The following is a 16,309-nucleotide window of genomic DNA, read 5'->3' on the forward strand; positions in this document are numbered from 1 at the left end:
GGTTTGAGTGAAAGTTATAGCATGTACAAATTATAGAAAAAAACTGCAATTTGTATTTATTTATTTATTTTTTTATACTAGTAATGGTAGCAATCCACGACTTATAAAGGGACTGCGATATTGTGACACTTACTGACACTGGGGGGAACTAACTAGCTGTCACTGACATCACCAGTGACACTAAAACAGTGATCAGTGCTAATAATATGCACTGTCACTGTACTAATGACACTGGGAAGGAAAGGGTTAACATCTAGAGGGATCAAACGGCTAAATGTGTGCCTTTTACTAGGGATCTAGTAGTTTTCATTCCTTGCTTAGCAGGGAATGAACAAACAAGAAATCCCCTGTCAATGGACTCGGCTGTGTGTTAATTACATTCACAGAGCTGCGTTCAGGGAAGATCAGAGCCTATAACTGGGTGCCAGCAGTAAATCATTGGCCGGCACCAATGATCGGCATGTGCACCGCCAGGAGGCCCCTTCCCGGAAAAGCAGAATTACGTGTATAAAGGTGATTCTGCGAAGCCGGCAGGCACTGTAGCAGTAAAGCTACAGTGCGGGGTCAACTGTTTAAATGAAGTTAGTGTTTACTATGTAGGATAAACAATGAGTATAAGGGTCCATTCACACTAGCGCGACTTGTCTGGCGACCAAGTCGTCTGACAAGTCGCGGTCGGTCGCCTGCCATTGATTAGCACAGGACCCGTTCTCATAGGAGTGACACAAGTCGCTCCTATTAGAAAAAGGGTCCTGTACTACTTTGGGGCGACCTGGAGGCGACTTGCATTGACTTCATATGAAGTTATATGAAGTCTGTGCAAGTCACGCCGAGGTCGTGGTGCAAGCTGCAGGTCGCCCCAGCAAGTCGTGTCGCCCCTGTCTGAATGGGCTCTTAATGTGTGGCAGCAGTTATTAAAAAGTTGCAAACAGCAACTATTGTTTAATTGAAAAGCATCAACAAAGCCCACCAATTTGTACAGGTACCCTCTGCAACTAGTAAAAAGTCTTTCTATGAGTTGATCTGGTAACCTGTTTTTGGAAGTCTTTCTTGAGATTGCTTCTTGTTCCTAGTACTCATGTACACGTAGCTCTGTTCTAACTTTTAAATTGCTGTAAAAACAGGACCAAGATCGCCAAGAACACAAGCAGGACCAGTTTTACATGCCAGGTCACTGCAGGATATTGGAGGCTGCCAGCTACTGCTGATTAAAAGTGAACAGGAAAAAAGGATGCCAACCTGGAGTTTTTATGCAGGATTATGATATGTAATTACACACATTGGTATACACAAGCAAAGTATATGGCTTTGGATACAGTAGTCCAACTGCAATATGTACAAGGCTTTTATTATTATATGCTGCACAGCAAACTTTTCTTTGACTCATTGGAAATGCCAAACGCTTCCTACCTTTATACAAGTTTTTAGGTACTTGGCATGTGTGGCCACATCCATTCGAACAGCACTTCTTTACCCCAGAGCATTCATTATCTGCATCGCAACTTTCAACACAAGCCGCTGCAAATCCACTGGCTTTTTCTGGAGCGGGGCATTCACCTTGCTTCGCCGACAAGATGGATTTGAGAAACTCGCAGCTGGTTAAACATTCATAGTGCTTCTTGGGAAACAGCGGCTGAAACAAAGAGAGGTACATTTACTTTTATCTGTGATGTTACAGAGGAAATTAAAAAAATAATGAAGAGCTCCATGAAGGTAAATGAGGCTGCGTAGATGCATGCGTTAAATAGGATCTGGCACAACAGAAAATACTGGTCAATCTTGGTCTGAAAAGCATCATTAATTGTCCTAGGCTACTGTTAAGTTCCAAAGCATTTCAAGGGACTCATAGTAAAAGCTAAACTTGTACAGAGTAGGATATAACCTAGGAATCAAAGAACAGCTGTTGCATTGGGAGGATTGAAGATAACTATCACACAGGTATGAACTGTTATGACAGTTCTACTTTCAGGCAGTCATAACTTTGATCAGCTGTCAACAGATGATTTGACTTGATCTTTTTCTCATCAACATTTACATAAACATGCATGACCTGCTGCTCCTATTAAAAGAAAAGCATATTGAATTTTCCGTGACCAGGTAGTATTTCTGTGAATAAATTAAAGTAATTAATTGTTGATGTCTGATGGTGATTACTTTCATGCTTCCAAATGTATTCTATTCATTTTGATGTAAAGCCATACCATTTTTTGTTGTGTTTTAAATAGGGTAGGGAAGGGTTAAAACCACTATAATTGTTATTTTTTTGCTGTTTGGACCCTGCTGGGGACATTTTCTTTCATTTCCTGAAATTGGCGACACAACAAAAAATGAGAGAAGTAAATGGAATTCCCACCTTATTCTGGCCATACATTGTATGAAAAAATTGGATGAAATTTCGTTTTTCGGCCAGTTAATGGGCACGAATCAGTAATCGGTTGTGACGTTTTTGAGCTGAAAAAACGAAGGACAAGTTTGGAAATTTTCTGCTGGATGAACGATAAATTGAAAGGTTAATGTGTTTCTAGTCCAAACTGTTTGCACTAGGTATATGTGAAAAAACAAACAAAAAACTGATTAATTTATGTCCATTGAAAGATTTATCGATCATTACATGATGGCACGATTGTTTGCTCTCACGAACGAGTGTTCGTTTTTTGGAAAATGAGTTTGAATGATTTTACATATAGTGTACAGCCAGCATTAGAGAGCTGCTATTGGAAAATTGGAGGATTTTTCTTAATATTGTTATTATTTTTATTTACAGGAACTTATATAGCACCGACAATGTACGCAGCACTTTACATATATTGTGCATTCACGTGTCCTGCCTCAAGGAGCTTACAATCTAAGGTCCCTAACTCACATTCATACATACACATACTAGGGCCAATTAAGGCACCAATTACCCTACCAACATGTCTTTGGAGTGTGGGAGGAAACCAAAGTACTCTGAGGAAACCCACGCAGGCACAGGGAGAACATGCAAACTCAGGCAGATTCGCCGTGGTTGGGATTCGAACCGGCATCGCTAGTGCTACCAGGTGGGAGTGCTAATTCATTCTGGAACAACTCTAAAATCAAGATGAAGGTCACCAGGAGAAATTGATGGGTAAATCAGCAATAAAAAAACCTGTCAGATGGTCTTTCCCTTTCCTAGTCTATCAAAACTATTTTTCTCATTGCCACCTAGGAAGTACCTTATTTATCATGGGTTGGCTTGCACTTGCATTTTGAGAAAGTACGGTAAAGTATAAGCATTCTGTAAGACACATTGACAAAATGACAATTATAAAGCTGTCAAGCTTTTCTTTCTTGTAGACATATAAGGGGACTGAAAATTATAAACATTTTCTTTAAAGAACAACAAATACTGTATACGTGCTGCCATTACTGCCCTCCTCTTGAAAATGCCAATGGCTTGGCTGTGCCAGGTCTCAATCTTAGGGCTTGTTCACACATGAATACATTTCTAACACCTAACAAACGCTCCTATAGCATTAGTATGGGCGTTAGACTCACATCAATGAGCTTTAGTATGGGCATTAGACTGGCATTTTTTAAGAGCTAATGACAAGTTAAAAATGCTCCCCAATTGCCCCATGGGAAGTTTTGAAGCACGTTCCACAAATGCCTATTCCATTACAGTAATTGAACTAATCTTAATGCCCCGTAACTGTCTGCCAGAGCATTTGTGAAGCACTACCACAGACTTGAATGGGAGGCGTCGAAAGGCTTCAAACGCCTCCTAAATCGACATAAGACTTCAATTTTGAAGCGATGTAACGCTAATGCTTTGTGTTTTGATAATGTGAATAGCACTGTGTGCTGTCTGTTATATCTTGTGCATAAGCTTTTAATGTGTGTTTTTAAAGGCCTCTCAAATGCCTGCTTTTATTGCCATTGTGAATGTAGACTAAGTCACAGACACAAAACAAGAGTTCAGTAGAAAAAAGTCAGAGAAACATCAGGACTCCCTACCTATCTACCTATTTCTGGTCAGTGACCCAGAAAGTATTGAAACCAATCAACATGACAGCCAGGCAACTAACATTTCAGAACAGGAGGTCAGCAGAGGCTGACTATATATATATATATTTCTCTTGACAGAAGGGGAAAACATAGATAAAAGATCAGGATACCAATATAGTAAAAATAAGGAAATAAACATCACAGTGAGCTTCTGGGCTTTATGGAGCTGTGAATATGTTACTATGTTTTAAAGAGGTTGTAAACCTCAGAAATTAAAAAAAAAAAAACAAACAAACACCTGAAAGACAAACACATAATGTGCTAGTATGCATCGCATACTAGCTCATTATGAAATACTTACCTTAGAACGAAGCCCCGCAGTACCGCCCGCTCACCTCTCTCACGGGTGACATGTTTTCAGTCGCCCTTCTTCCGGGTTTACGGCATCCGGCCATCTGATTGGCTGGAGCCGTGATGACGCCACTCCTGCGCATGCGCGCGAGAGCCGACGTTCACGGCACAGGGCTCTGAAGGAACAGCGCGAGCGTCAGTTGCTTCAGAGCACATGCGCCAGTGATGTCACTGGCTGCATGCAAAGTAAATATCTCCTAAACGGTGCATGTTTAGGAGATATTTAAAGTACCTATAGGTAAGCCTTATCATAGGCTTACCTATAGGTATAAGTTGCAGAGGAGGGTTTACTTCCTCTTTAAGTAGCTGTTAGGGCTTGCTGATGTCTATCTTGTATTCTTGTATTTAGTGTACTTTCTGCTTTGCTGTGTCCTCCTTAGTAACGGAGTTGTCAGAGTCCCAACAAACCTGGATGCACATCTTTTTACCCTATCAATAAAAGTTGTCTACAGTGGGAGAAGCAAAGAAGGCATTATCTGCAACAGGCAACACGGAGATGCATCAGGCAAAAAAGGTAAAATTCAAAGGTGACTTTGGCCTAGTGTTTCAAGCATGCTGCACATACATACACATTATTGCAACTGACAATCCCCTCCAACCCTCAATTTAGATCTGCTTTAGCTTCCAAATTTTCCCACTATTTCCCAGTTTTCCATAGGAAAGTTTGGGAAAATGATTATACATTGGACAATTAAACTCTTAAAATATTGCTCCCTGAGCAGCCAGGTTAATTTGGTCTTACCAAAACCCTGATCCTAATTTGAAATCTAAGCAAAAAATAGAGTTCATTCCACACAATGACCCCCAAGGCTTAGGATTAAATTGGGGGGAACATGGCAGCAGAGGCACCACAAATAAATAGGAATCCTATAGGATAATTCAACTGTGTAAATAATAAATATTTGTGCTGAACTGTGAAAAAGTGAATACAAAATAAGTGAGAATTAGTATGATAAGAGAAATATATGAAATGTATGAAATATACAGAATATAAAAAAAATAAATATATAAAATATAAAAAGTTGGATCCACTTAAATCTACAGCCGTAAAATACAAAACATCAAGTATGGCATAAATGAGGTGCACAGTAGGTATATAAATATTATGGCAGCAATAATACAAGAATAAATAAGTCCGTAACACCTAAGAAAGAACAAATAGTCCCACAATGCTAAAAAAACTTTTCCTAAAAAACTTTTCCTAAAAAACAGGGCAAAAAGGTGACTTGAGTGCAGGTGTTCTGATGATAGATATTAAAGGTGCTCAGGTATATGGTGACCATTCAGTGCTCCCCGCACCCCTTGGACCGCACTCACCAGAACTATGTACCCCTGCAGGGGTATCAGGCCTTGAATCTATAATCCTGGATCTCCTCCACTGACCATCAAAGTGGTTGGGTGGTCCAATTATCTGCCCGACTCTTGTAAACCCGGTTCCTTGGTGTTAGGGTCCGAAGGTGTACCGATATATGGGGGAAGAAGGCTCACATAGAGTAGTACCGCTTTTTTTAAAATACTTTATTATATATCAAAAATTGGGTACTCACAAAGGGAATAGAGGGTAGTGGCATGAAAAAATAGCAATAGTAGCGCACTTCCGGGACGCCGTGCGTTCCACAGGGCGGATGTGCGTTCCACTTAGGCGGATGTGACGCGATGACGCTCTACGTACGTTTCGTCGTGATGACGTCCTGAAGACGTCATCACGACGAAACGTACGTAGAGCGTCATCGCGTCACATCCGCCTAAGTGGAACGCACATCCGCCCTGTGGAACGCACGGCGTCCCGGAAGTGCGCTACTATTGCTATTTTTTCATGCCACTACCCTCTATTCCCTTTGTGAGTACCCAATTTTTGATATATAATAAAGTATTTTAAAAAAAGCGGTACTACTCTATGTGAGCCTTCTTCCCCCATATATCGGTACACCTTCGGACCCTAACACCAAGGAACCGGGTTTACAAGAGTCGGGCAGATAATTGGACCACCCAACCACTTTGATGGTCAGTGGAGGAGATCCAGGATTATAGATTCAAGGCCTGATACCCCTGCAGGGGTACATAGTTCTGGTGAGTGCGGTCCAAGGGGTGCGGGGAGCACTGAATGGTCACCATATACCTGAGCACCTTTAATATCTATCATCAGAACACCTGCACTCAAGTCACCTTTTTGCCCTGTTTTTTAGGAAAAGTTTTTTAGGAAAAGTTTTTTTAGCATTGTGGGACTATTTGTTCTTTCTTAGGTGTTACGGACTTATTTATTCTTGTATTATTGCTGCCATAATATTTATATACCTACTGTGCACCTCATTTATGCCATACTTGATGTTTTGTATTTTACGGCTGTAGATTTAAGTGGATCCAACTTTTTATATTTTATATATTTATTTTTTTTTTATATTCTGTATATTTCATACATTTCATATATTTCTCTTATCATACCAATTCTCACTTATTTTGTATTCACTTTTTCACAGTTCAGCACAAATATTTATTATTTACACAGTTGAATTATCCTATAGTATTGCACATTTATTAGGAAGACACATACGATGCACTGGACACTTTATTTATAGTGGTGATTTATATTGTATATACCTTTAATACCTATTTTTTGGACATACAGAAACATCAGCACTTTTTGGCAGCGCCATACACCTTCCCCCTTCTTTTTTCCTTCATTCTCACTATATTCTTAGTAATATAGTATAAAGGTAGGCTGCAGCCAACATCAAATACTAGAAATCTAGAATTATCCTAAGCGCGGATTTTTTACATTTCAAATAGGAATCCTGCACACTAAAGTATGATGCACCAAAAGCCTTGATTCACTTTTGAGCTATACAACCAAAAGTGTTTCAGGGCCACACAGGGATCCATTTATCAATGTGACAAGCTGATTAGGAATTTGGTGTAGCACTACTCCCGTAAGAACTGCTGGATTTTAGCACAGGTTCCACACAGTGCAGAGGCAACCAAGCACGCAGCAACTTTCAATTCACCTTTGTTTAGAAATCTGACTAGGGGATTTCTTTTTTTGCATGTTATTGCTGAATAAAGCTTGTTACAGGGAAGGGTAGCGGGGTGTGGGATACTCCAAAATGCCTAACACAGCTTTAGGAGGACACTTCTCGGTCAGTAGCAGTAGTACAGGGACAAATGAAGACCATACAGGAGTATGTAGCACAAGTAGGTAAAGACTTATACAGTCTATGGAAGCACAGATGAAGACCATGCAGGTGCAGATGGCATAGAGGCTTTACTAACAAATGTCCCGACTCATAGTCAGTTCTAAGCCTCAGAAGAGACCCAGCATCCACATAAGGAGGGCTTCATGGCCAAGCGGTTCCCTAAAGCTCAGAGATCCATTCCCACACAGAGGAGAGAAGAACTCCTCTGTTCAGTGTTCCAGCTTATTTAACAGAGATCCAACCACCATTTGGGCACACCTCCCAGAGATTTGCTAGGCCCTGATAAATATTCAAGCTGGATACTTAGATTCTCCCGCTATGAGCTCTAGAAGCTTCTCCTAGAGGCAGGGGGAAGCAATCAACCTCTTAGCCTGTGCAACTCTGAACAGACCAAATTAAACAATTACAGCAGAAGCCAAAAACTAAATTTGCCAAGCAGCCTAACTAGAAGGGTGCTACACTGGGCTCATAACAATCTCCCTACATTTTGTAATAAGCAAGGACATCTTTTTCGAAGTAAACACTTGAGAAAATCACAGTGTATGCCCAATAGGTGGTCAATTATTTTTACCTCTTTGACCTGACTACTTGTATCCACCCTCTAACATCTGCTGGTCAGAGATTAATTCAGCATAGAAACAAGCCTTTATTCTTACAAATATTCTGAACAGCTAATCACCCAGAGATTTAGTCTATAATTATAGATGCTGTTAATAATTCTATTATATAAATAAAACAAGATGAATGTAGGGTTTATCAGTTCTGTAATGTTTTAAGTTAAAAGCAATGCTCATGTGGAAAGAAAAGGATAGCCGCCTGTGAATTGCAAATTTGCAGCTAGTTAATTAAAACTGTTTATTATCCCTTGGGGTCTAATTTGCCCCATGGCCTTCTCTTTCTTGCTCTTTTTTCTCGAGCCCTAAGTGTTTTGCTCTTCATTACTAGTCTTTGAAGTTCTAAATATAGGTTCAATCACTAATCAGCGAGACAGATTTACAGAGAATTGCGCTGTCTACAGCTGCACCACAAATGTTAGCTGGCAAAAAGAAAATTGTTTAGGTCTCCTGAAACTAGTAATACTAGCCATGTCAAGTTGTTAACTGACTGGAACCTCAATCTGATGCATAATTAAGGGTTCACTATTGCTAAAAAAAATATTGAATTCTGAAAAATTGTATATGGTTAAAGTGCATTTAAACACTAATAATAAACTTCTCCCTTTTTAGCTCCCACTTGGTCTGTTAATATACCATTGGAAGCATTAAACTATATGCGGTTAAAATATATGTAAAACCTAACAATGAACTTTTCTTATTTGCTCCCTTTTGGTATGTTAAATATACAACCTAAAAATCTTAAACAGATTCATTATTTCTGTTCGCTAAATGCAAAAAAAAAAAAAAAGCAGAGGAATTCAGTGTGCCTAACTTTCTGCTTTCTCTGCTTTAGCCCCCTTTCACATTGACTACAGCTTTGAAATCGTGTGACTTTATCTGAAATCACACAATTTCAAAGCTGCATGTCAGTGTGACTTCGGGTGTGGCTTGGAAGACATCATGCACAGATGTCTATGCAACTCGCACCCAAAATCGCCAAAAGTAGTGCAGGAACTACTTTTTCAAATCGTACATTAGTACATGTAATGAAAGCATACAGTATATGAATTTAGTTTTTTTTTTCACACTTTATACATTTTTTCACATTTACATATGACTAAGTTGTCTAGCAATGTGACAGTAAAAACGACCACAGATGGATCGAAATTTGGCGAGCTAAGCAGGAACCAACTGAAGTTTCGATCCATCTATGGGCAGACTGATTGTACTGAAGTCGATCTCTCAGTACAACCAGCCCATCAGGTTTTTTTTATATGATCACTACTGACAACTATAGCCCACATTAGTGTTCATTGTATTCTGATGGCGGGGAAAACTTCCGCTGTCAAAATACAATAGCACAGAGGAGGGATTCCCCCCATTAACATATTCAAACGGGTGACATAATGTATGGCCAACCTAACAGCGGCTGGAACAATTATACCACTACAAAGTGCTTGAGAATTTGCAGCAACAGTTCAAAAAGACTTAAATCATTGGAATAAAAGGTGTCCTACATTAAAAGATGAATAAAAATATTAATAAAGGCTTGTGAAATAGAAAAATTAATTAAAGTGAAATTTCAGGCTATACCTAACTAATTTAAAACATGCTCCCTGCCTTCTAACACATATGCTGAATAATCTGAGTAAGAAAGATATATATATATATATATATATATATATATATATATATATATATATATATATAATGTATTTATTTTTTTCCTATTTTCAGGCCTCGCTGGTCCAGTCAAGTGATCAACTGGAGGGGGGGAGGGGGGTGCTGACAACGGATGGGCCATAGGAGCCTATGGGTGATGTCACCGATCCGAAGCACTATCAGCCATTGTTGAGAGCTCTTTCCTCTCCCCTGCAGCCCCCACTGGCTGGCACAGGGGAGATCACGTGACATGACCTGATAGGCCTGAAAATAGCTAAGTATACACATATTTCTTACACAGCATAGTCTGTATATATTTTAGGAGGCAGTAGTTTTTTTTTAATAGTAGTTAGGTATAGTCTGGAATTCCACTTTAATATAAGAATACTATATTTATTTTATTGGCTGGTCCCCTGATGACTTCATTTCTCTGACAAAACCCTTTGGGCATGGCTACGTTATGTCATCAAGCATGCCCCTCGACTGGCATTTGGAGTCCGGTACAGCCAGTATAGCCTGGTACTTTGGAAGCTTTAATTTCCACTTTATGCAGTTTTATTATTGTTGCCCATGTAATAATCAATATTTTATGTGCTATTAATGCTAGTGCTGCGGTACTTTTTAAAATAATTTTCCAATAAAATTATTTTTCTGGATTACACTATGGGCATGCACTTTTTATCTCCTGACATATCTTCAACACTGGTGGAGTGATCCTGATGGAAGACATGTCTGGTATCTGGAGGATCGTGTTTAAAGGAATTTAACAAATGTTTTTGACCATTTATATTGCAATGGTCCATATCATGTAGTAAGTGGCTCTTTAAAGCAGTGTCACATGGTGGTGGATGCACAGGAAGTTGGAATGTGGGGAGACTTGTGAAATATATGGACTGTGGAAGGATTATAATTTGTTTATATATATAATTTTTCACATTTTTGGGACTTTGTAAAAAAGTATTTTTTATATTTTCTTTCACATTTGTTCACTTTTCACTATTAAAAGGATTATGTCCTCTTTTAGGATTTATGTTATGATTTAGCACCATTTTTTTTGTATTTATATATCTTTTTATTATTGCATACCGTTCTGATAATACAAGATTTTCACAACAGTGATCCTTTAAGACATAGATGAATTTCCATAAACCTAAAGCATGATATCTTATATCAATGACTTGGTATAGGAAGAACCCCTCTCCCTTTAGAACATTTATTAGAGATGATTCCAGCCAGTTCAATTCACTGTCTCATCAGAGTATGATAACTGGATGAAGGGTTGGTTGGACTAATAGGAACATTTCTTTTGTACATCATCAGGCTGGGACAGTGAATGAAGCTGCTTGTGGAAAATATATGCTTGTTTGCTGAAATTCATTTGTTCAGGGAAACTGTGGGGATAGATCAATAACATCTTACTGTTTATGTGACCACACACTTTAAAGTCTCCAAGTTTCAGTCTCAAAAATAAAGCTGTGTCTCAAAATAAAAAGCTATAAATATTTTACGTGCACTTAACAACAGATCAAATCTCAAATGTGTGGGTGTATTTACTCTACATTTTTATGTTCCTTTTGTATCTGCTAGGTAAAAATATTAAAGCGGAACTTCAGGCTACAGAACAATATTAATAGATGTCCCTGGCATGTGTTGTTGGACAATAGTGCAAATTTGAATTTACTCTGTGCCAAAAAGAAATGAGTCATTGATGTCTAGCCCCAAGCATGATTTTTCTACTCCAAGTTCTTCAGCATCCATGTATGTCAGTGAGCAAACTTCAGTATAAATATCCACGGCGGATCATCTACCATGCAGTATATAGCTTGGACAAGTGGGGACTGCTGCAGAAGTTGGAGGAAGACATGGGTAAAGGAAACCTCTGCTCAGAGAAATGTGTAGGTTGCTACTGTTGACCCCTTTTGGATAATGCTAATGACCTGTCTGTCTCTGGCTTCAGTATTTTCGGATTCACTATACTGGAATAAGAATGCAGATCAGAAAAAAACCCTAACCTGCATACTTGTTTTTTATCAGTGACTCAAAAAATACTGAAGCCACGAAGGAGAAGGAAAGGTCAACAATGTCAGTCTCTACTACTTAGAACAGAGACATAAGTAGAAGTTTCATTTCTTCTGCCTGTCCCCACCCAAATTCTTCCTTATTAATGCTTTACCTGGGCTGGAAAGTAGGGGAAATGTACTTGAGTTCAGACTTTTGTTAAGGTTACTAACTGTACACTGCAGAATCTCTAAGTTTGGAGGCTCCCTAGCCTCTGTAAAACCTAATTTTAACTCTACGTTAAAGTAGAACTTTACTCACTCAATCAACATTCACTCTTTTTAATCCTCATGCTGCTAGCATTAGTAAACAGATAGGAAAGTATATTATATTTACTTATTTTAAACTATTTTTTTTACATTTCTTCAGTTACTTCCTGTTTTCCATGCCTAGGCAAATTATGTTATACATCCCAGGAGTCTTCTGGAGGGGAGGAGGGTTTTATCAGCTAAGCGTGCCTTACTGCCTGTATTGTATGCCAGAGCTTTGGGCAAATTGAGTCCAGTAAATCAATGCTACTTGAATCATCTGCCCTTACTTAAGATGGCCACGGCCAGAAATGCTAGGGGGTGTTTTTTAAAGTGATTTCCCATTCAAAATAAAGCATGGACACATGGATGGATGGGGGAGTTTGCTTTGAATATTAAAAAAAAAATAATTAGCATTTTTACTTTGTGGTGCTCAGATGCAGTGTAGTTCTGCATTAAGGCCTTTGTTGAATTTGCTTTTACTAAGAATATAAAAAAATATGGGATTTTTGACCTACCGTAAAATCCATTTCTCCAATGTTCATTGATGGACACAGCTTCTGTTCTTCATGACCATTGGGTTATACTGCCCCCTACAGGAGTAAGATACCAGGCAGAAAAAGAATCTGGCTACACCAATGGGCAGCCCAAATGGGTATACTCCCTCTCTCTGCTATAGTGACTCAGTTTTGTTACAAGCAGTGTCAGAAGAATTACAACTCCACAGAGGGGTGGGTGCTGTGTCGGTCAATGATCATCAGAGAAATGGATTTTACGGTAAGTCAAAAATCCTATTTTCTCTTTCGTTCATTGACGGGCACAGCTCCTGATCTTCATGACCATTGCGACATACCAAAGAAGTGTTAAACATGAGGGGTGGGAACAGCAAAAAAATTCCCAAGGCTAAACAGTAGCCAAACAGGCAACAGGAGCTCAACCAAAACAACTGGAGCCCACCTGAAAAAAACAATACATCCTCAAAAAGGATCAGGTCCCCTAAACAGCAGCCTGAAAAACCTTGCGGCCAAAAGAATCATCCGGAGATGCTAACACACCCACCCACCGATGAGCAAGTGGCTGCCTTGCAAATTTGCTTCACTAAAGCCTGATGATGGAAAGCCCAGGAGGCACTAAGTGCCCAAGTAGAGTGCGCCTTGAGAGGGAAAGGAGGAAAGCACAAACACACACACACAAAAGACCTCTCAGGCGTGTTATGATTAAGCAAATTTGATTTTGTGAAACGCGTCAACTATGTCTTGTCTCCTGTCTCTGATAATTTTGTCTATCATGGATTTTTTGATTGGTCGCAGAGGAAGCGGAGAAACCCTTTCCGAGGCCCATCCGCAAGCACATATAGTGAGTCTGACTTCCTAGAAGACTCCGTAGCTGCCAGGTACACCCTAATTGCCCAGACTGCATCCAAGGTAAGCAAGCAATTTCCTTCGGATATTTTGGCCTGGGACACAGGAAAGGCAACACAATGTATTCATTTAAATTCAAATCAGAGACAACCTTTGGGAGGAACGAAGAACAGGGGCGAAGAACCACCTCATCTCTGTGAATCAACAAGTAAGGTGAACACAGAGGTGATAGCAACCAAAAAGGCCACCTACTGAGACAGCGTAAGCAAAGGAATCTCCCAAAGATTCTCAAAGGGAGGCTTTTGGAGTACCGAAAGTACCAAATTGAGGTCCCAAGGCGGAACTGACCGCATTAGAGGAACAAAATGTGGGATACCCAGAAAAAAGGTACGCACCAGGCAGTGAGTGCCCAGGGGTCATTGGAAGAAGACCGCCAAAGCCGACACCTGGCCCTGATGTCGGCTCAAGGCCAATTTCTCTTCAACCCCCCCCCACCCACGCTCTTTGAAGGAAGGTCAATATCCGAGCCACCAAAAAAGAACGAGGATGAACCCCAAAAGACTCACACCACGCAATGTACGTCTTCCACGTACGATGGTAGATCTTACTAGAAGTAGATTTCCTAGTTTTCAACAGCGTTGGAATCACAGACTCAGATAAACCTCTATCCATCAGCACCTGGCGTACAACAGCAAATCCATTAAAGCCAGTGACTGTAAAGCAGGATGGAAAATTGGTCCTTGGGGCAGCAGATGCTCCCTGAGAAAAAGCTTCCAAGGAACATCAGCGACCAGCTGCACCAGATCAGTGTACCAAGCCCGGTGAGGCCAGTTAGGAGCCACTAAGATGACCAGAATACCTTCTGCCTCAATCCTGCATAGAAGTCTTGGCAGAAGCTTGAGAGGAGGGAAGACATAAATCAGACGATACTGACCCCACAGGGCCACCAGCGTGTCTGCAGAGTCCGCCAGAGGATCCCGTGACCGAGCCACAAACCTCTGCACCTTTCTGTTGAGCCGAGATGCCAACAGATCCACCTCAGGGATGCCCCACCAGAGACACAACTGATGAAACACCTCCGGATGAAGGGACCACTCCCCTTGGTCAAACACCTGCCTACTGAGGTAATCCACCTGCCAGTTTTCCACCCTGGGTATGTGTGCGGTGGAGAGGGCTGGAACAAACTGTTCTCCAGAGCTGCCAGGACATTTTTTGTGCCCAGTTGGTGATTGACATAAGTCACAGTCATGTCATTGTCCACTTTGAATGCGCACTGGAAGTCCCAAGCGCAGTCGGATCGCTCAGATTTCCAAGACATTGATCGGTAGTCTGGACTCTTCCAGTGTCCAGATCACCTGAGCAGAATTTTTGCCGGGGACATCTCCCCAGCCAGACAGGCTGGCTTCCATGGTTACCACTGTCCAGCACAAGGGGAGGAAGGATTTGCCCAGCCGAAGCCCAGAGAGCGAAGCCACAATACCAGGGACTCCTTTGTTCCCCAAATCAGCCAGATCTGATTGTCCAGAGACAATGAAATCTTGTCTCATTTGGCCAGAATCTCTCTTTGCAGGGACCTTGTATGGAATTGTGCAAACGGAAACGCCTCAAAGATAAACACCATCAAGCCCAGCACCCGCATGCAAGCCCAGAGGGATGACCATCTGCTGGACAGAAAGGAGACTAATTGCAGCCTGCAGTTTCTGGAATTGTCCAGAGGAAGGAGCACTCTGGCACTCTGGAGTCAGACCCAGATAGTCCAGCTTTGTTGACAGAACCAGAGCAGACTTCTGAAAATTCAGAATCCAGCCGAACTCCCTCAGAGTTCGTATGGTGATTTCCAGGTTTTCCAATAGAGCAGTAGGAGACTCCGCTCGCAGAAGAAGGTCATCCAATAGCCCATTACCACGTTCCACCTTTGGCATAACAATGCTAACACTGGGGCTAACACTTTTGTGAAGACCCGAGGAGCAGAGGCGAGACCAAAGGGTAACGCCACAAACTGATAATGCTGCTCTCCCATAGCAAAGCGGAGGAAGTGCTGGTGACCGGCACATATTGGAATGTGAAGGTAAGCATCCTTGATGTCGATAGAGGCAAGAAAATCCCCCTGATGCAGGGACTCCACCACCGTGCGAATGGTCTCCATCCTGTGTTTCTGCACCCGCACAAAGAAGTTCAGTGCCTTGAGGTCCAGGATTGGACGCACCTTGTCTTCCTTCCTGGGAACTGTAAACAGGTTTGAGTAAAAACCCTGAAAACCTTCTGAAGTTGGAACCGGGAAAATTACCCCTTGAAGTAACAGGTCTTGTACCACCCCAAACAGACCCTGTAAGCAGTCTGTGGACAGGCACAAGTTGGAATGAAAGAACCTTGATGGGGGACAAGAGGAAAACTCGATCTTGTAGCCGGACCAAATGACTTTGTGGACTCACCTGTCTTGTACCAATCAAGTCCATGGGTCCAGAAGCCAGCGAAGACATCCCCCCACTCCCAATACGGGTGAGGGCAAACCTTCATGCTGAAGAAGCTTAGGTTGGATAAGCCCGCTCTCGGCTTGCCAGACCAGGTTCATGTGGATCCTCCAGAGGAGGCCCTGAAAGGCTTTGAGCCCTTGTCGACCCTGAGGGATGAAATCATTTCTTATGAGCCGAGAAGGAGGGCTCACGTCTACAATGAGGTTCCTTGCCCTTAGTAGCCTGCAGGAGAAAAGTACTCTTTCCCCCTGTGAGGCCTTTAATGATGTCATCCAGGGTAGCCCCCAAACAGGTGATCCCCTTGAAAGGGGAGAACAGTCAAGGCTTTTTTAGAAGTCT

At 41.2% G+C, this 16,309-nt stretch overlaps 1 protein-coding gene across 1 annotated transcript in view; it reads right to left on the reverse strand.

Annotated features, from left to right (window-relative positions):
* The window catches only part of ANOS1 (anosmin 1), a 235,153-nt gene that overhangs the window by 94,480 nt on the left and 124,364 nt on the right, over positions 1 to 16,309 (reverse strand). Inside the window, exon 4 of the mRNA XM_082245044.1 lies at positions 1,411 to 1,633. Within this exon, the coding sequence (XP_082101170.1) occupies positions 1,411 to 1,633 (223 nt within the window). The remainder of the gene's footprint in view (positions 1 to 1,410; positions 1,634 to 16,309) is intronic.

Source organism: Pelophylax lessonae (assembly GCF_965119305.1).
Source record: "Pelophylax lessonae genome assembly, chromosome: 2".
NCBI lineage: Eukaryota > Metazoa > Chordata > Amphibia > Anura > Ranidae > Pelophylax > Pelophylax lessonae.